The 21,477-nt window shown below is 33.3% G+C and overlaps 3 protein-coding genes across 5 annotated transcripts; 2 read left to right on the top strand and 1 right to left on the bottom strand.

Annotated features, from left to right (window-relative positions):
- LOC110638595 (uncharacterized) lies at nucleotides 1–8,030 on the top strand. 2 transcript variants are annotated; one of them, XR_009141974.1, is made up of 5 exons: nucleotides 1–1,143; nucleotides 2,233–2,374; nucleotides 2,447–4,840; nucleotides 5,545–5,994; nucleotides 7,700–8,030. XR_009141974.1 is itself a non-coding variant. In XM_058131021.1 (4 exons), the coding sequence occupies exons 1-4, from the start codon at nucleotides 122–124 to the stop codon at nucleotides 5,905–5,907; spliced, it is 3,921 nt and encodes a 1,306-aa protein (XP_057987004.1). In that variant the 5' UTR covers nucleotides 1–121; the 3' UTR covers nucleotides 5,908–6,348. The 2 variants fall into 2 exon arrangements, 1 of the variants encoding a protein (XP_057987004.1); XM_058131021.1 differs by lacking the exon at nucleotides 7,700–8,030 and having other exon boundaries at nucleotides 5,545–6,348.
- A 1,558-nt stretch (nucleotides 8,031–9,588) lies between these two features.
- LOC110638617 (5'-adenylylsulfate reductase-like 4) lies at nucleotides 9,589–12,290 on the top strand. Its single transcript, XM_021789233.2, has 4 exons — nucleotides 9,589–10,241; nucleotides 10,863–11,050; nucleotides 11,149–11,273; nucleotides 11,668–12,290. The coding sequence occupies exons 1-4, from the start codon at nucleotides 10,032–10,034 to the stop codon at nucleotides 12,117–12,119; spliced, it is 975 nt and encodes a 324-aa protein (XP_021644925.2). The 5' UTR covers nucleotides 9,589–10,031; the 3' UTR covers nucleotides 12,120–12,290.
- A 4,895-nt stretch (nucleotides 12,291–17,185) lies between these two features.
- LOC110638588 (uncharacterized) lies at nucleotides 17,186–19,648 on the bottom strand. Of its 2 annotated transcripts, none has more exons than XM_021789183.2 (7): nucleotides 19,430–19,648; nucleotides 19,043–19,323; nucleotides 18,347–18,499; nucleotides 18,105–18,210; nucleotides 17,884–17,998; nucleotides 17,537–17,614; nucleotides 17,186–17,448 (listed from the first exon to the last, which is right to left on the bottom strand). In XM_021789183.2, exons 2-6 carry the CDS (start codon nucleotides 19,320–19,322, stop codon nucleotides 17,576–17,578), a joined length of 693 nt encoding a protein of 230 aa, XP_021644875.1. In that variant the 5' UTR covers nucleotide 19,323; nucleotides 19,430–19,648; the 3' UTR covers nucleotides 17,186–17,448; nucleotides 17,537–17,575. The 2 variants fall into 2 exon arrangements, with proteins under 2 accessions (XP_021644875.1, XP_021644874.1); XM_021789182.2 differs by having other exon boundaries at nucleotides 17,186–17,451; nucleotides 19,430–19,646.
- Between the last annotated feature and the right edge of the window lie 1,829 nt (nucleotides 19,649–21,477).

Raw genomic sequence — 21,477 nt, forward strand, 5'->3', positions numbered from 1 at the left:
AGGTCGCGAAACCCTTTCCCTCTAGCCCTTTTACAACTTCTAACTTCTATCCCTTCTCGCAAGTCGCACCTCTGCACCTGAGCACCTTCCTCATCTTTCTACTTCCTTCCTCTTCCATGTCATGGCCACCGCCACCGTCGACTCCTCCGCCTCCAACCATCACCTCAACCACCTCCATACAGAATCCCTTCCTCTAATCGATCTTGGCCTTCTCTCCCAGTCTGAACTCCTTTCCCTCTCTCTTTGTTCCTCCTACTCCTCTTCTCTCCACTATCACCAAAACGACGATGACGTTGCTACTCCCAAAATCGATCGTTCCGTCTTCAATGAGTCCGCCGGCAGCCGCAAACAGACCTTTTCCCGCCTCCGATTAGCTCCTCGCAACAACTCTCAGTTCTCTTCCTCCCCTCTAATTGAATCTCCCATTGTCTCCCAAACTCTAGATGAAGAAAATTCTCAAATCATTTCCCTCCTCAAGTCCCTGTTTGGTGCCAATTCTCACTCAGATGAGAAAGAGGATAATAATAATAATGATAATGATAATAACCTAGTTTCTATTCCCATCCAATACAACCAATTCCTAGGTTTTCCTTCCACTGTGAATGAGGCATTGCAAAATGTTCCAATCGGCATTGCTAATTATGACAGCGAAGAGGTGATGAAGCAGGCAATTCCGACTTCAATTGTTGATTATACTACGAAAAAGAGGAAGCGAGGCAGGCCACGAAAAAATGAGAGTAATTTTTATAGTGACAGTAGTAATCCCAACCAGGTGAGTGAGACTGAGAATAAGCAAAGAGAGAGAGAGACGATTGGTGTGGATGGAAGCGTGGATAAGGAGAAGAAGAAGGGGGAGATGTTGACGATGAATAAGAATGGAATGAAGATGGACTTGGTGGCACTGGGGAGTATGGAAGATCCATATGGAGGGGAACTGATGATTCGAACAGCGGGAATGCATACAGAGGCAGAGTTATTAGGGTTTTTGCAGGGGCTAGAGGGAGAATGGGTGACTAGCAGAAAGAAGAAGATGATAGTGGACGCAAGTGTGCTCGGCAATGTATTGCCAAGTGGTTGGAAACTCATGCTCTGCATCAAGAAGAAAGCTGGCTTCTTTTGGATTGCTTGTAGAAGATACATAAGGTTTTTGACTATTTTGTTTTCAGATTTTATTTTATTTTTTTTCTAGTTTTTGTAGGTTAATGTAAGTTATTTTGTCCAAATGTTTGGTTCAATTTATTTGTGTTAATTTGTTTTCAGTTGAGTGTGAGTTGGAACATGTATACTACATGAATTTCAATTGGGGGGGAATTACAAAATGGAAAAACTAACATTGAGGAAGTTAGATGATAAAGTAAATTTAAAATTCAGCTTATGAGATGCGTTTGGTTGCTCTACATTTGAACGGGATTTTTGTTGTTGGCTTGTGTGGAAGGCTAGATAATCTAAGAATTTTAGTTGAGAGTTAGCATTTATGTTTGAATGAGGAACTTATGAGTATACATTCTCTCATATGGATTTCTGCTGTATTTATAGTAGAAGTATCTATTGCATGTTTCTTGTTCATTTTTGACATTTTCTCTTATAAAGGGGATGCAAATCCCAGAACTTTTACCTCTATCCAATTGGTCCTTTAAATCAAACGTGACATTATCTTTTTTTATTACTATCGTTCTTTAGGACAAGCTTACTGATTTTTTATCATACTCATGGTGTTTGGCTGACTGATTCTTCTAAAACTTTCTTTGCTAGGTATTACTTGTCTCTATTGAGCCATCATGCAGCATTTTTTCACTTCATAAATTGTTGATGGCAGAATATTCTGATTATTCATTTGTACTATTGGAAATATTCTCTTCGTACATGGAATGGGTTTTGTTGTCAAATACACTGATATCTGTATAGCAGTAACAGTACCATAGTGAACCAATTTATTTTATTTAACGTAGTATTTTGAGATTAATTGAATTTGGTTGTATGCGGCAAACTAAGTAAATTTTTTACCTCTTTGATATTCAGTTTATTGCTGGCTTGTAGGATAAGTTTTTTAATTTTTTTTTTTTGGCGGCATCTATTTCATGAGTCTTATTGGAGCTGATTTTCTGTTTCTGCTACATTTATCTGTTTGTGATGTAATTTTTTTTATGATTTTCTTTTCTATGTTTAAATTGCAGTTTTAACTTTATTGGTTGTGTAATTCTTTCCTATCTTTGCTAATTTGATGCTATCCAGCCCTAATGGACAGCAGTTTATGTCCTGCAAGGAAGTTTCATCATATTTACTTTCCTCATTTGGACTTCAAGATGCAAGCCAGTCAAATTTTGATCATGTTGATGGCAACGTTCATTTGACTGACAAAATATCTTCTGGGAATGTAAGTTTTTTATGGTCTTTGTTTTTTGCATTTTAATTTCCTATAAAGTTGTATTCACAAAGTACACTGCAGGCTGCAGATCTTACCCTTAAAGCTGACAAGAATGGGGATGAGAAGCAATCTTCCTCGTTGAACATAGGGATTCCTGGGCAGGTCCAAACACTGAGGAAATATAAATGCCACAAATGCATCATGGTTTTTGATGAGCCGGATGACTTGCTGCAACATCTGCTATCATCCCATCACAGGACTCCAAAGAGGCTTAAACAAGGAGCATCCATGAATGAGGAGGTGATAATGAAAAATGGAAAGTATGAATGTCAATTTTGTCATAAACCTTTTGAAGAAATGCATCGCTATAATGGTCACCTTGGGAACCACATAAAAGATTATTTTAAGAGAATTGAAGCTTCAAGTGGATTCATGACCATCCAAAGGAGCCCTGTCCCTCCATTATTAGGAGTTCATCCTGATGTTTTAAAGATTCAAGAATCAATTGGAATTGCTATGGGTGCTGTTGCAGTGAATTCTGACATTAAAATAAATGATGAAATAAGTTCTGCCGTTCCAAATTATAAAACAAAAGAAAATCCGACTGGTGAATCTTATTGTGATAAGCAGGATATAGTTTGTAGCACGACCAATGATAAAGGAGAGAAGATGAATAAAGTTACTGATGTTGATGCTGTTGGAAATAATGTTTATCCAGGTGCAGTGTCAGCCATTTCCAATAAGGAGAATGATTCCGTTTATAAATCTTCTGATGAAAAAAATGTTATTGAATGCACCACTGGCAGAATCAGTAACTTGGGCAGCCAGGAAACAGGTTCTCAGAGTTGTTCACTTGCTGCTGTTGGAAGGAACCAAGGATGTGCAAATGACAACGATGAGGATCAGGCACACATAAGGTTAATGGAGGAGCATTATCAGGAGAGAGGTTCTGATAGTGGTTTAATTGCCCCACATTCTGAAAAGAAAACAGTTGATGGCAAAACTATCGAGGATAGACTTCATTCTAGCACAGTAAGTTGCATGACAATTGATGACAGGGTTTTTGTTGGAAAAGACAAGCTAAGAACTGATTTTGGCGTGCGTTGCTCAGCACAAGAGAATGTTTCAACCAACAGCAAGGAGCAAAGTTATGAAGGCTGTTTGGTTGTTACATATGGTGGTTTACAAAGATATGGTTCTGTAAATAATGTGCATGGGCTTTCAACTTCTGCAGTGGAGCTGAAACATGAAATGGATTCTAAAGGGGGTTTAACTTCCTCAGATTTTGCACGTGTTTCCAACAATAAGATGTACCAAGTTTCTGGTAAAACAGTGAACAAGCCCAAACTTAAGGTAGTGGGTAGGTCTAGGAATGATGTCCAAACTGTTGGTTTTGGTAGCAATAGCACTTTAATAGTTGAGGATACAAAGATCATCAATGATATGGAGAGTAGTTATGGAAGCTGCTCAGCTATTCCATCATGGAATGAGCAGATTTGTTTTACTGAAAATAATATGAAGGGGAATCCCAGTTGCACAAGAAAGATACACCATCAAGAAAAGGATTCTGAAGGCAGTGAGCTTACTTTATATGCACATCAGCAATGCTTTGATTCTGAAAATATTAATGTTAATGTTTCTAATGGTACATTGGAGGTGCCTAATCATGTCGAAGTCCCATGCTCTAATAACAGTGAGCACAGCAAAGACATTGATGCACTTGAAGGATGTGTAACTAATATTGAGTTGGGAAGAAGTTCCAACAATTTTTCACTTTTTCCATTAGCTAATGGGCTTACATTTGCTTTAAAAGATGATGGAGTCCTGAATGACACATCAAAGAACTTTATGCAGGATAGAAATTTTGAAAGCAGTTTAGGTGGACCATCTTCTGATGTGAAAACACATTTTAATGAGAATAACATGAATAAGGTCTCATGTAACACAATGGACTGGTCCAAGCATAAGGGATTTAAAAGTCAATGTGATGGTGAACCACTTATTGTTTTTGACCATGGTCACAGTGAACAGGATGTGGATGTTGTGAAAAGCACGATGCTAGAAAGCTGTTCAAAGGATTTTACCCTTGTTAATTCTGGGAATCAGGAGAAATTTTCTATGGAAGATAATTTAAATGGTGTTTACAGTTGCAATCTGGATGAGAAGAAAAGGGCTTCTATAGACAGCTTACTTTGTCTTTCTAGCAGTGAGCAAGTTTGGAGTGCTGAAAATAATTCGAATAGGATTTTGACAGGCAAAGTTCAAGAGGAGCCCAGGTTGCAGGACTTAAATCCTAGGAGGAATGAATCAGTGATTGGTTCTAGCAGTCATACCCAAACTAGTGAAAATGTTGTATCTGGGTTTATGTGGAGAACTGATGAAGAAAATGACCTGCTTGGTAGTTTTGCTGATACTTCATCTCGACTTGTTAATTCATCTAGCTGTTTTCCCTCATATGACGTAATGTCAGATAAGGTATGACTTATGACATGGCCATTTTTAAGGGTACTTTTTTTTGAGAATCATCTTTATGGCTGCTATAAAATTATGAAACTGTAATGATTCTCAAATGAAAGGTATTACCTAGTGTTTTCAAGGGTGCAATTCAGGTTGCACACTGTTTTTTGTATCATTTTGTCAATTACTTGTTTACATGTAAATATATTCAATTTGACTAACAATGAATGTGAATTATTTACTTTTATAACAGGTTGGATGATTTCTGTTGTGTGAATTCAGGTTTCTCTGAGTACTTTCATGTCTTGTTTAGATTGTGTAATCATAGTATTTAAAATTTCCTCTCTTCACTTTGCAGCATACTTGGTGAATAATTTCCAGTTCCTACTGGATTGTTTTTGACCATCATATGGGGACTGATGATATGCTGCACTTTTTGCTTTTACATTTGTGTTTTTCTCTCTCTTTTCTTCTCATTGCTTCCCCCACCCACAACACCCCCCCCCCCCCCCCCCTCCTCTCTTTTTTTTTCCAGAATCTAAACAAAATAAGGGTTTACCTCCATATTCTATGGGAAAATTCTTCCAAGGGCCTGCATGATGCGTTTGTATTGCATATTTTTCAAGGCTAGTTATTTTTAGGTTTAGAACTTATGTTTGACCAGTCTGGGCATATACAATTGATAGAAATTCTGATTTATAATCTATTTCTTTAATGGACAGGGTGAGACTGAATTCTTTGGTGAGAAGTTTTGTGGTATATCAGGTTTCGAAGGGCTGAGATCAGGCAGCATGGAGAATATGGAATATAATTTTATGAACCCTCATTCAGATGATTCCAGGGTCTTTTCATATGATGCAGAGATCGCTCGAGGTCTTGATTCATCTGTTTGGCTTGATAAGGAAGCTTTGCCTTTGTTACCAAAGATAGCAAGCAGGCGACGTGTGCCTACTTTGTATGTCTGTGTCTGGTGCAGAAATGAGTTTCATTATGAGGCTCTAGAATCTGAAGCACAAGCAAGCTCATTGGGTTTTACTTGTGCAGCCTGCAAGGCCAAGTTCTCTGGCCAGTTCAATTTACTGTAGAATGAGTTGTCCATGCACAATCTGTGGCACATGAGGAAATGTTCCTCATATGCCTAAGTCAGATTGAGGACTAGAGCTGCATAAGAGGTAATTTCTACATCTAAACAATGTCTTTGGCTAAAATTTACCCTTAGTTTCTCAGGTCTAAAGTTTTAACCATCCATGTGACCTTATGTGTTTGTCTTCTAAAAACTGACCGTGGGAGATGGGTGGGGTGTGGGGGGAGCGGGAGTTGGAATTAACAATTTATGTTACAGGATTAAATTCAATAACTCATCTATCAGTTTCTGGGTTTGAAGAAATATGTTAAAAGGTGCCATGGGTGCCTTTTATGCAACATTGATTAGAATATTTTTTTTGTAACACCTTAACTAAAATTTCTATTTTTAGTGTAGACATAATGATTACTATTAATTGGCTTTATTAAGATTTTTGTTTTAAGCTGTCCAAGCATTAATAGCCACTAGACTAGAATGTCATGTCTAAGTATGATTCTCCTGGCTTTATCAGAATCAGCAGATCGACCCATGCTAGCTATTTTGCGATGAGACAATCTCATGATAATTGATGTCCATTGATTTGGCCTAGGCAGAATTAGCTGTGGGGTTGTTAAATTAATAATGACACAATCTAAGAGATGTAATGGTCTTCTTTGCTTTGTTTTCAACAATTTTTCTGAAGGTATTTGTATGGTAGATAATTCTTTTCAAGAGTCAAAATGTGACATTGATTATACTTTTTTTTCCTTATAATTTCATATGGTGCCCTTATTTGCAGAGAAATGCATTCTGTTTTATGTTGCTTATTTTTGAAATCATTGGTTATATAATAATAATAATAATAATAATAATAATAATAATAATAATTGTGAACACGATAAAAAATGGAGTTGGAAAATAATTTTTTGTATTTTTTTCATTAGCATTAACCCTAAATTCATGCTAAATCAACTAAAGAAAGAGTATCAGGGTGGGTGCCATAATTTAGCTTCAATTCTGTACGTGGGTGTCCATGTGGAGGTGGACCACCCTTGAGCAGTTGCAATTTGTGCAAGCACAAAATTGAAGTGATGGTGATCTTCTCCATAATTGTGGCTTTGATGGAGAGCAGTATTCATGCTATTTAGAATATATTTGGTAGAAAGTTAAAAAATTAAGTGCTAAATGTTATTCTTGTAAGTTTGAACCTTTAAAATAGGTAATTATTAACCTAGTCCCTTAAGGTTAACTTTTCAAAAGGATATAAATATTAATGAGGTGAAAAGTTAATCTAGTCTCTTTTAAGTATCCAAACAATATTAATGAGGGGTCAAAAGTTATAAGGGTAATAATTACTTCTTGTTAATCTTATACTAAATGCTCCTTCAGTAGTATTGGGTACAGATGATACAAATAGTTATCTATGTTTGGTTATAGCGTTGTGGTGATTGGTTTTTGATGTATGGTTGTGTCTTGGTTCAAGTTATATAAAACTAGCAATTGATTTTGTTGTCCCTAAAAGGACTAAAGGAATACTATAACGGTTCAGAACTTAAGATGCATTTTGGTAGACCTGGCTTGCCTTTTGCTTTTTTGCAATTGCTTGCATGCATTTTATTCTTAGCTGTTATACATGTGATGGGTCAATTCTTCTCGACTTCTCCTCCTGGGACATTACTGACTTAGTTCAGTGCATAAAGTAATTATAATTATTTTTGCTACCTTGTTGAAAGAATAACTCTCCCTGTGACTCATGAACCTGTGCAGAAAAGAGTGATATCATTAAATAAGCTTACAGTTTCTACGTTTTTCAGACAACGTATCCAGCAGTGGCTATTGGCCTACTGATGGTGTGCAAGAGGCTGATTTTGGAGGTCTGGTATGACTGTTTTGTCTCTGAACAGAGGTTATATTCTCTTTTCAGTCTAGGGCAACTTAATTTTGGCTTCGCTTTGATCTTGTGATTGTCCAATTTTATCATCACAAGAAAGAAACAGGGAGGCCAATGAGATAAATTTAGGATTGAATTGGGCATAGACTGCCTTTTCCAGCTATCTACTGCCCAGAATTGTTTTATGCACGTTGCTTCGTTGTATATGCCTAGACATTGTGACTTAGCGGTTAATCTACTCATTATTGATGCCATCTTACATCTTGAATGCCTCCATTATTGTGATTATGGTTTCCATGATATGCCTTTTAATTTTGTGATTTGGCAATTAACCTACTCATCAGTCATCATCATCTGATTGTTGTTTGTTAAAAGTGGCAAAGAAGGTTCGTTGCCCAAATTTGCATTCTTTTACTCACTATGAATAAAAACGCATTGAAAAATAAATCCTCAAATTAAAGAGACCTAAAGTAATCTCGACCCCACCTTCGTTGCCCAAATTTGCATTCTTTCATTTCAAAACAAATAAAACACTTCAATTGCATTGAATTCATTTTAAATCCGCCTTACAACACATACTCAAATCAAGTCAGACTCATCAATAGTAACAAGGATTGGATTATTCACTTGTCAAAATACAATTTCAAATAAGCTTTTATTTCAAAGAATTTAGAATTAGTTATATGGATTCTCTTTCTCTATTTTAAATGATTTTGGATTAAATCCTCGGATTACTTAGCGAATAAAAACAAGAAATTAATAATTCCTACCAAACTAAGACAAACATAAAAAGACACAGAATCTCACGAGGCTATGAGAGGTGAAGTGATGAGGAGAAGATGTGATAGCAAAACAGGGGTAAACAGCCAGTTTGGGGAGCAAGGGCTCACCGCAAAAGAGCAACACGGGAGACCTATGGTATGGATTGTAGAAGCTGGATGAGTAGGAAGGACTGGAGCAAATCAATATCATTTTGAATCTGGCACGCAACTTTTAGATTCACCACTAAACTTGTTGGTATATGGCTCTTCTGAGAACATAATGGCTTGAATTTGAAAGGGGTGCTTCGATTATGTTTTGGCCCTCTTTATTAACTCTCCTCCCGTATGGAAAACACTGTTGATTTGGTTGGATTCAGGCTTGGTCATTTTTTGTGTAAATTTTATTCGGTGTTTCTCAACTTAGCCTAACGTAATACATTACTTAAATTGTAATTTATAGAAAAAAATTATTTAATATTAATTATGTGAACATAAAATTCTGTATAATCTATAATACTAATTTTTCGATTATAAGATAAAAAAAATTTTAAATATTACTAAAAAAGAAAATAATTTAAATACTCTGAAATAATCATACATATCACATATCATAAAAATCCAAATTCAAATCTAATTTAAGAAAGTACAAATAATTAACAAGCAAAATACAAAATCATCAACAGAGAATCCAAGGAAATAGTACTCATACATCATTTCACAACCAAATCCAAGTGCAACTCTAAATAAATAAAAAAAATTTGAAACAATTTACACAATCTCATATTCACAATCAGAATCAGACGGAGTGAAAACTTAAACATAGTTTCTTGAGTTGCAGAAAAATTATGGTGATAGAAGGAGGAGGTGGAGTTCCTTGAGTTGCAGAGGAATTACCAACATTCATCAAGGGGAAGGAGAGAGAACAAAATAGTTGAATAAATATCATTCCTAAAAATAATTAGAGTTTGTGTGGTTTATTAATGAAGTAAAATTTTATCCAATAAAAAGCTCGTAAACGTAGCGTGAATATATATAGGGAGTTGAGTTGGGAGCAGTCAGTACTCACTGTCTGGTTGCTGGCCTACCCATTCTCCCTCTAACAAAGCGCCGCCGTTTTTGCTCCTCTGTTATCTTCGCCTTCTTCTTCCACTTCCTCCTCTTACCATCCAAAATCAGACATATAAATAAATATTTTTATTTTTTAACCAAATTATATGCAAAAAAAAAAAAAAAAAAAAAACCACAACTTATTCTCTCACACAGGACTAGATTGTTTTAAGAATGAAATCATTTTATTTCCAAAAATATCATAATTTTTTCCGAGCTCCCTCCTTTACAAAACTGGTCCTGACAGCTGAAATATGAGCCGGTTTCGCTCCTCTACCTCCCTTCTTCTATTTTTTTCTCGACTACCCTGATTTTTAGTGCCCCTCGTAGGAATTTAAGTGGGCCCTTTTTTTTTTCCTCGCTTCCTTCTCCTTTTTGGGCTTTTCGATGATGGGGGCTAGGGTTTGGCCAAGGCGGATCGCGACTTTCTGCATGACGGTGATGATTTTGGGAAGGCTAAGTTCCGCTGCCGCCGACCCTAGTAGGGTTTCGATGTGTCCTAGAGAGTCCGTCGTAGATTTGATCTTTGAGTTTCTAGATCGAAGCTATGTTGTATTTGGCAGTGTTGAATCTCCTGATTTCGTTGGGGTCACCGAGGTTGGTAAAATTTAATTCTTTATTTTCCTTAAAAGTTTCTCTTTTATGGGTTTCATAAATTGGATGCTCGAAATTTATTTTCTCTTTTTTTGTCCTCCTGATGATAATAATATTTTATGAACTTGTCGGAAGTTTGATCTCATAATGAAGCATTATGTTTACACCTGGACTGAATTCTTTGATTTGGGGTTCTGTCTCTTCTTGTGTTTTGGGTATTGTAAACCTATTTGGCACGGTTCAGTTAGCAATTTCCTGCTTCTCATGGTCATGGTAAATGTTTGACAACATCAATTAACCATAATAATAACATAAATGCTTTCCACATGCCAGAGGAAGAAAGTATTTGACTCTGGAAGCAATCAGCTTTTTTCACTGTATATATTTTTGTTACTTTTTAAGCCCCTGACTACTGCTTTGGGCTTTACTAATTTCAAGCATTCAAATGTCAAATTCTTCTGGTGTAGGGACTTGCTACACAGCAGAGATGCTTTATTTATTTATTTAACGCTTGGCATTAATGGTGACAGTATCGGTGAAGTCATATGCTTGTGCAAAGGTTAATCGTTCTTTTTTGGCTTTGGTTGAATATATTTGATGAAATTTATATGCGTTCCTGTGTAGGGTGATGAGGTTTCATTACAGAAGGCACTGAGTATGGTTTACAAAAACAGTCACAAATATGTAGCTGTGCTATTCTATGCATCATGGTGCCCGTTCTCTAGGAGTTTTAGACCCGGCTTCTCCCTCCTTTCCTCTTTGTTTCCTTCCATTCCCCATTTTGCAATTGAAGAATCATCTATTAGGCCGAGGTTTGTAAATGGAAGATCATTTTCATAAAATTTCCCCCTTTTCGTGCTATGAATGTACTTTGTTGATTATTGAATATAAAACTTATCGGTTTCTGCAGCATACTTTCGAAGTATGGAGTCCATGGATTTCCAACTCTATTCCTCTTAAATTCTACAATGCGTGATCGGTACCATGGCTCTCGGACTTTGGGTTCTCTTGTTGCTTTCTACACCGATGTTACAGGTAAGGCTTTTCTCCTGGGCTCCCTTACTGCACATTTCGATATTGTGTTTCAGTGTCTGCACAATCTTGCCATCTCTGTCCATTATGAATGAGTACAGGTGATTACATGAGAACAGTTCAAACCCTGTAGCTTCTTCCTTCAGATAGCTAATTGGTTATTTTATATAGCAAGTGGCACTATATTTGTGGACATTCCATAAGAATATTTACATTTTGCATCTCTTGTTTAGATTATTTGGCAAAGAATAATTGTAAACAGTTCTTTTTTTTTATTATTCTGCATCTGCATTCAATAGCATGGCATTTTAGGCCATTCTTTTTCACTTAACTTTTGTTGAAGAATATTTCTCCATTAGTGGTCTAATAAGCATAATGACTGCCTTCTTGGTTACAGGCATCAAGACTGCATCTCTGAACAAAGGATCTCTGGACAAAATTGTGCGCCCATCAAACCTTGAAAAGCATGATAGAAATGACCAGGAAAGCTGCCCATTCTCATGGGCAAGATCACCAGAGAATTTGTTTAGACAGGAGACGTATTTGGCTCTGGCAACTGCATTTGTGTTTGTGAGATTGATTTATATATTTTTCCCTACCCTGCTTGTAGTTGCTCAATTTGCTTGGAGAAGGCATATTCAGAACTTGAGATTGGGGAGCTTGTTGAAGCATCCTTGGGCTTATCTGAATGGAATAATACAAATATTCAATTCTCTGAAGGAGCCTTGCAGGAAAAGTAATTTACAAGGAGCGATGAATGCCAGGGCATGGGCTTCCAAGTCCCTTGCTACGGTGTCAATAGGGGATGCAGGCACCAGCAGGGGTGCACCAATAACTGAATGCCGCTGAGTTTTGACATCCCTGGTTACAGTTTAATTTCGGGTCCACTGTTTGTGATAATGTGAAATATGTTGACATTGTAGTATCAATTTGCATTCGTCCATATGATTTTGTATACAATTTATTTTGCCATTTAAGAAGCAATATAGAAATCTACTGTGGATGTATGAATGTTGATAAGACTAGATGTGTTCAAGCCAGTGTTATTAGACCGGGCCTGGGCTCTCGGGTTGATCCGGTGATTTAGTTACTAAATTGGGCAGAATTTTCAATAGAAACATGGAAGTGAATGGTTAAAAAATCAGTAACTCGGCTTGTTGAATCAATTGAATTATCGACCTGATCAATGGATAGTGGAATTATTTTGCCAATAGAATTATTGACCTGATTTTTTTCTTCCGGAGAATTATGTACCTGATTAATAGAAAATGAAATGGCCCATAAATAAATCAAAGTTCCATCCCTATACAATAAATTAAAATTTATGGAATAATTTGGCAAAAAAATTTGATCCGTTAGAATTTTTTTTATTTGTATAATAAATTTTATAAAATAATTATTCATTTATTTCTAATATATATTTTATATTTATTTGTAATATAATTTTTATTTATTATTTATAGATATTTTTAGATATATTTAATAATAACTAGTTTTTCTCTCAAATGTATGTTATATTTTATTATACTCCTTATAAAAATTCTTTTTATATAATTTTCATTATTTTTTACATATTATATAACATTATCATAGTATTATAAATATTATATTTAATTATTTAAATTAAAATATTAATTGTCATTTTGAATAATTATATAAATAAAAAATATTTATCATCTTAAAAATTATCTTTTTATTCGAATATATTTTTATGAAAGTTTTGTATTAACTTATAATATTAATTTAATTATAAATTTAAATATATTATAATAAAAAATTATATAATAATAAGTTTTAAAAAATATAAATTAATGAAATGTTTAAAATTTAAAATAAATTAATAATAAATACAAATGAGTTCACTGAATTTAATTCATTTAAACTCTATTATTTTATTTTATTTTTTTTTAAATTTGATTTACATATATTTTATTTTATTTTCATAATTTAAAATAATATTAACTTACATAATGAAAATGTATAGCTAAATTAATGTCAAAAAAATCATAAAATTATAAAATAGAATAATTTTTAAAATAAATTTTTGTTAATTTAGTGCATTATTATTATAAATTTTTATTTTCATTTTATTGATATCTTGAAATTTTATATGGCCATATTGTTTAATATAAAAAATTTTAAAACCTATTTAATATATTAATTATTTAATATATATATACATATAATAAGTGTTTAAAATTTTTTTAATTACATATTAAATTATATATGTTACATTATTAATTAAAATATAAATACAAATTTAATCATGTATGTTCTAATTAAAATTGAATATATATATATATATATATATATATATATATATATATATTCTAATTCTAAATTAAAAATTATAATAAAATTTCTGTAAAATAATTTTAAAAAATAAACTATTGTAGAGATTAAATGGTTTCCTTGTTTTAATTTTATTTTTTATTTTCCAACCGAAGTCCAGCCAATCCGGCAATCGATTGAGTCGGGTCTTGTGTCAAACACCATTTACACCTCGAGAGCTTTCCATAGACACTAAGAACATCAAAATCCATTGAGCGGTTTGCCCAATTTTTGTCCGGAAAGTTTTATCCCATTGTGACTTTTGGGCTAGATTTCTCGCAAACCGTGAACCCCACGAGAAAACTGAGAGTACCAGAGCACTCCACTCGTCAAGTGCTTCGCTGCGATATAAATTTCAAAATTTTTCGACACCGTTTTTCGGTGGGTCCCACGGAACTTCGTAGTGTTTTTCCAAGCATTAAATGAGCTTAGAAAATTCAGTAAAATTTATGTACTAACTTCTGTGTTGTGGGCTTCGTGTAAGTATCTTCAATTTGCGGAAATTCGACAGTTGTTCGGGTTTGTGAATTTCTGGCCAGACAGACTGGCTACCGAAAAAGTCTTGGAATTAGATCGATATTTTGGCTATTCCACCATTGTCAGACGTCCCGAGCACATCCCCGGATTCGGAATCGGCATAGGTAAACCCGAACCATGCTTTTTCGTAATTTTATAGTGCTTAAATGGGATTAAAAATCCATAAAATATTCGTGGTGGCTCAGAAAATTATGATTCTTTTTGCATTAGCCTAGTAATATTGCTAAGGCCCGAGGAGCAAAGTTTTAGAATTTTTAGAGTTTATTTGGGTGGTTTTTGCAAAAAATGTCAATTATAAGGATTAAACTGTAATTTTACATATTGTGATTGATGACTGTTTGGATGGGCCCAGGAGGGGCTGTGTGATATGATTGAGTTGTAGGTGTATGGTTGGTGGATATAGAAGTGTGTTTTAAACCCATTTGCAGATTGGGTAGGTCCTAGGTATAGGGGAGACTCTGTCGGATTTACGACACGACTTAGGACGTATTTGATCTTTTCTTGGGTTGTATTGAGTCAATTGTATTAAATAATTGTAATAAAATTGTCAGGTGAGCTGCCTTTCTTCCTCCGCCACCACACAAAGGATCAGTCAAGTCTGTGAGTAAAATATTAATTTTAATTGTAATTTCGATATTATTATATGTTCAAGCATGCCCATGCATCACTTATATGTAAATATCTATGTAGTTAAACTCTACGCACATTTTATGTTGCATTCACAACTGTTAAAGTGCCATGGATGTTGTTGTGGTAATTTGGAGTAGTGTGCGTGCGTTGGCGTGCGTGTGGTATAGTGTTAACTATGGACAGGATGGGTAAACACAGCTTGAGATCTTCGCTCGGACCCAGTCCTTTGGGGTAGACATGGCTTGAGTTCTTCGCTGGGACCCCGATTTGGTTTATTAAGCGAAAGTCCGGCTTGAGTTCTTCGCTGGCACAGGTTGGATTTAAGAGAGCTGTATAGGGGATCAACTCCCATATATTTATGATTTGATATTACTGAGTGTGTGAGTGCTCCAAATTACCTTTTTGCTGTTATGATGTGAAAATATTACTGATGTTGCATTTCACTCTACAGGGTGCATTAGCTTTAGATAGTTATAGAGATTATAGTTAAAATTGATATTTTACTCTCTGAGTCGAACGCTCACTCCTGTTCAATATTTTTCCAGGCCACAGGAGGATATTTTTGAGATTAATCTGCTTTTCTCCCTCGCAGGTCATTTATTAATGTTTGTATAAACCTGTTAACTCTTAGAATTTCCGCATGTATCAAAAGTATTTATTTGATTTGGGTTTGTAATATAATTATCATGTTGGACCTGTAAACGTATTATTATATGCATGTTTGATGGACTGGATAAGGGAGCTGAGCTCACATTTATTTTTATGACATTGAGTATGTGGATGGTGAGCTAAGCTCCCCAATTGATTATATATTGTATGTGGAGGGTGGGCTGAGCTCCCCAATTGATTATATATTGTGTTTACAGGTCGGATGAGTCAAAAACTCCCCGTTGAAAGGTCTACTTTATGGCCGGACTCTGTCCGGTTGAATTATTGAAATTGGCCCCAAATGGGCCTTAGAGTTGGGTTAAGGAATAGTTAGGCTTATTACGGGCCTCGGGGGCTTTAGGCTAGTCCAAATCCTAGTGCCGGTCCGGCCCATAGGTTGGGTCGTGACATTTACTTATTTATTTTTTATTTTAATTAATTACTTTTTATAAAATTCTATATTTAATTGAAATTGAAATTAAATATAAATGGAACTAAAAATTTTAAATTTACATTAACTTAAAATTAAGAATTTTAAATTTATATAAATTTTAAAATTAATTTAAATAATAAAAATATATTGTAATTAATTTTACGAGTGAAAGGCAATTTGAATAAACTTAATGTTCCCTCTCCTTCATATATTTATATATAATATAGATTATTCATTTTAATTAATTTTTACATGGTTATTTTTATTTTCAAAAGTTTGCCCTTCATTTCTACTTTTATACATGTTAGTTTTTTTCCAAAATGTGCATTGTACATCATTATGCTCTTTACAAAAACTCATGATTTAATTTTTTACATAATTTTCTATTATTTTTATATATTATATAATATTGTCATAGTATTTTAAATATTATATTTAATTATTTAAAACAAAATATTAATTTTAATATCATTTTAATTAATTATATAAATAAAAATATTTATCAATTTAAAGTCATATTATTAACATATAATATTAATTTAATTGTAAACTTAAATGTAATATAATAAAAAAATATAATAATAAGTTTTAAAAATATAAATAGGCAAAAATATTTAAAAATTAAAATAAATTAATAATAAATATAAATAAATTCTATTATTTTACTTTTTATAAAAAAGTTTGATTTGCATATACTTTATTTTAATTTTTTATAATTTAAAATAATATTAACTTGTATAATGAAATTGTACATTTAGATTCATATAAAAGAAAATTATTTTTAAAATTATAAATCTAAATAATGTATAAAATGAATTTTTATTAGCTTAGTGTATTATCATTATAAAAGTTTCAATTTTATTATTGTCATATTGTTTTAAAATTTTTTTTAATTATATTTAATATATTAATTATTTAATATATTTAATAAGTATTTTCATTTTCTAAATTATAAATTATATTATATATGTTATAAATATATTATTATTAAAATATAAATATAAATTTAATCATGCATGTTCTAATTAAAATTGAATATATATATATATATAGAGAGAGAGAGAGAGAGAGAGATGTTTCAAATTTAAATTAAAAATTGTAACAAAATTTTAGTAAAATAATTTTAAAAAATAAAATTTGTAAAAGAAAAAAAATAGAAATTTATATTGTTAATATTTATAAGAATATTTTTGTTCGATTAAAAAGTTATTACCTCATTCTTACTTGTATATATATTGTAATGCATATAGTTTATTATTATTACACTTTTTAATTAAACAAATTAAACATTTTCATTATCTTCATGATTTGAATAATTAGAATTTGAACTTTAGGATTTAAATTGAAATTCAGATTGTTTTATATGCCTACATCTAAAGAAAAATATAAAAATTATAGATTAGCTACAGAATACAGTGGTTAGATAATCATTTACTTAAAAAACAATGCTACTTAGGTAATGCAAGACCCCCATGTGCAACCTCCAATACAAGTGCAAAAGAAAACAACCAAAACAGAATGTGCAATGTAAACTACTTTCTTCTGTCTTCCTTGCTTAAGCTTCCTGGCTTCCTCATTGACAAGCAAACTTTATATCATCTACTGCAAAAGGCACAAACAGCTGATATGCAAGTGATCATTCCACCAAGCAGGCAGATTCATTTGATTAGATGCAGTGGTGGTTTACCTCCATTTAGTTGCTTGAGTTTAACTCTAGGAAATCATCTCAGTCAATTTCCACACTGGCAACTTCCTTTTTCACAATCTGCCAACAATTTCAATTTTCGAATGTTAAGTCACACTATTATCAATAAGGCACTGTATCAATACCATAAATCAGGAACAAGTTGTACAGTGGTTGAATAGTTTCTGCTGTTAGCAAACTATCATAAATTTTCTAAAGCATCAGAACTGTCCTCCTACTCTTGGATTCTACTTAGTCACATTGCACATCCTTCACTAAAAAAGAATATAGTGTGGCACCATTAAATAAGGAATAAACACTAAGATATTGAGCTCATATTCAAATAATACCTGTGATATGTACTCTTTAATGCTGTCACAAACTGGGCCATCTAAAGCTCTCTCAGCAAGCTCATAAACCAAAGTATTACCTTCAGGGCCATTAACTTTGTCTTTCTGCAAATATCTGCATAAAGTGCAAGTTTATCAATACAAAGAATCTGTGTAGAGTCAGCAACTCTTGCAATAAAATTGCCTTATGTAAACAATGCATTCCCTCTCATTATTCTAACCTTTGCTGGACAAGCGTCTCCAACGCCTGCTTGATGTTTCCAAGGACAGGATGGCTTTCATCAGTTTCATGTAATCCCATCCGCCTCAAGTGATGCCAAAGATGTTCTGCTCGACAGGAGTGGATTGGATTATGTAAGATTATAGTATGCAAAGAATAGGGATAACAAGAAACTTCAGTCTACCACTGTTAGTTAGTTCCTACTAAACTACAAATTATAAAACAATCCAATTAGAAACATACCCTCTGGGATTTTGCCTCCAGCAAGGTGCACGATACTAATTACCACAAATGTAAAACCAGTCAGATGAGCTGTATTTACATCATCAATGTATTTCCTGTACACATCAGCAGGCAGTTGACTGATGAGAACATAGGATTTAGCATCAGCAACACCTGTGAATGATGCATCATAAGAACAATGATTAGTGCTAGAACCTCAAGCAAATAAAAAAAGATTAAAAAAAAACACTGTCCTAGCATCACTGCACCAGGCACAAAATCATTTCACATTGGAGGGAAATTTCGCATTCCTTCACTACTTGATCCAATTTACTTTGCTAAATTAGACATAGCAATCCTTATCCAGCAAATGCCAAGCATGAGATCATCTCAAACTTATTATACTTAATTTCACTCAAAGTGACTGGTTAATACTTTATATTGCACATCAAAATTTTCGCAATACAGTTAATAATCAATACAAAAGCGAAGTAACAATTGTTTTTGCTTAATGTTTCTGATCATAAACCATACAATCAATTTCAAAGCCACGAGCAAGCGATCACTTGGAGCTACAGCAAATCATAAAATGCGGGCTTTAGTATTCTACCGCAGGAAAGAATTAAAACCCAACTTGATCTCGACACAATAAAAGCCATTAAACACACAAACAATTGGTTCGTCACATGATTCAAAGAAGAGGAATAGGTCATTTACTTTGCTGATTCGTTGAGGAAGGACGAGATCTTTGAAGCTCCCTCATCTCAAACCCAAAAATGCTCGAGAGTTTGGCTATGGCCTCATTAATCACCAAAGCAGGAAGCAAACGCTGGTGGTAGTTTTTAGTCACTATCTGAGTAAGCTCATCCCTCTTGATCGGGCACCCCGAGTTCTGGTGCGTCTTAAAAAGCACGTAGCGGATCACTTCCGCTACAAGCTTGTCCTTTTCCTCTTCAGAAATGTTCAATTGAGAGAAATCTTGGCTGGAATTCGCCATCCTGCAATCGAAATTTTGAATTATGAACCTAACACGGCCCTAATTAGAGATAAATCACAAAAATTAATATAAAAAAAAAATAACTTTCCAGGTTGGAGATTTTTCACCTGGTTGTTCAAATGGCAGAGGGAATTCAGAGAGATTTGGCGCTGGGCTTTGCCAATTGGGGGCGGGAGGCAACAGAAACCCTAATTTTTCTGTTTGGTTGAGAAGAATTTTTGATGGCGAAGCAAATGAGCATATCTGAACTCTGAATAGGGAGGGAGAGATGGAATGGCGGGAAGGACGTCAGGGTAATCGATGGGGTCGGTGAAATTCACTGTTCTGGCCGCCAGTCAGTCTAACCGTAAAAAGATAATTAGAGCTGGTAAAAAAATTGGGATGACAACGGATAGGGTACCCAATCACTCTATTCGAATTTAAATTTAATTAATATTCTTAAAATTAGATCTCATTTTAAATTTAATTAAAATTTATTCTCAACTACTTGAAAATGTTTCAAACCTGATTGTTATTACTCGAAAAATTTATATTTTATTAATAATTTATATTTTAAAAATTTAATAATATATTTTAATTTTATTTTATATAAAATAAAATATATAAAAATTTATAAATATTATTAAAAAAAACATATGTTTTATATTTAATTAAATATTTATATAAACGAGTTCGGGTAATTGATACCCAATATATAAAACCCAAACCCAATCCGACCCGTCACGGGTATTAAATTTCAAACTCGAATTCATCTCAAACCCGATTATATACTATCTAAACCCGTCCTATTAGGGTTCGATCCAATCGGATACCTATAAAAACTGAACCCGTTGCCATCCCTATTAAAAAGTAGCATATAATATACCATGGAAAAATCTAGAAGATTCTAAAATGCACCATGCTCCCTACAAAACCAAAAAACATTTTCTTTCATGAGCATGGTAATATAGAAGTTAACTTTGATAAGATGGTCTTATTTCACTTTGGTTCAACTCTCTGCATCAATATGATAATTAAATATTATCTCTATTTAGGAGTATAACGGTATCACACCTAACTCCTCGTAAGATGTAACATGATCCCGTAGTATACCTAATGAACTACCGAACTTCGTCTATCAGTAACTCATTAAATATACTACAAAGAATTTTGAAACAATTTCCGTTTATTTTTAAATTGGTGGGTAGTTTTTTTTTTCAGATATTAAAAACATTTATTTAAGGTCCAAACATAAATCAAATTTTTAGATATTTAAAATTTTTGTAAAAAATCTTTGTAATTTTTACAAAAATTTCGGTAGAGTGCCGTCTGTATTTTGATAAAACAGTTCTTCAAAACCTGAAAAGAAAGACACTCCCAATATTTTTCTCAACCACAACTTCATTATTCAATTTCATTTCACAAATCAGCACAAGCAACTCAATACACAGTTTAAATTAAATCAAATATCGAAACATCTCATTAAGGTAACAAAATTAATATTTACATTCATGGGAGCATTAAAAATTTAGTAGTATAAACTTTATAAGTACACAAAATCTCAAGATAATATTATAATAATTTGTATTTGATTACAGTCTACAAATATATTACAAAAGAGTTGATACAACTGCTCAAATAAAATTACATACATATAATTACATAATTACATCATAATCTAATGTACAAGAGTATACCTATGATATACCCGAAGATAATTTCACTGTGTCTTTCAGTAATCTCACTCAGCTGCTTTATATTTTCTTTCACCTGCGACAGCATGCAAAGCTATCGCTAAGTAGTGAACTCAGTGGTGCACAAACTAATAATTTAAAACTTAATACAATTTATACTTTGACAACTCATAACAAATAAAAATTTAAAATTTCTAAATTCTTCAAAATTCATGACATCCAGAAGAAATTAATATTTTCATTCATGCAAATTATTCGTTTGAATAACATTTTGATCAAATAGTAACTATTTATCTACATTTCTTTTAAATCATGAAACAATACAAAAAATTTGAATTATTGACAAATTATTTATTTCAATCACTATTTATCAAACTATGTATAATTTAAAGGGCGTTGCAAACAATTCACACAGTTGGACCCATGACACAAAATTCATAATAGATGTTGTGTTGTACACCACGACATTTCAAACTCTCTCA

This window comes from Hevea brasiliensis, chromosome 12, assembly GCF_030052815.1.
Source record: "Hevea brasiliensis isolate MT/VB/25A 57/8 chromosome 12, ASM3005281v1, whole genome shotgun sequence".
Taxonomy (NCBI): Eukaryota; Viridiplantae; Streptophyta; class Magnoliopsida; order Malpighiales; family Euphorbiaceae; genus Hevea; species Hevea brasiliensis.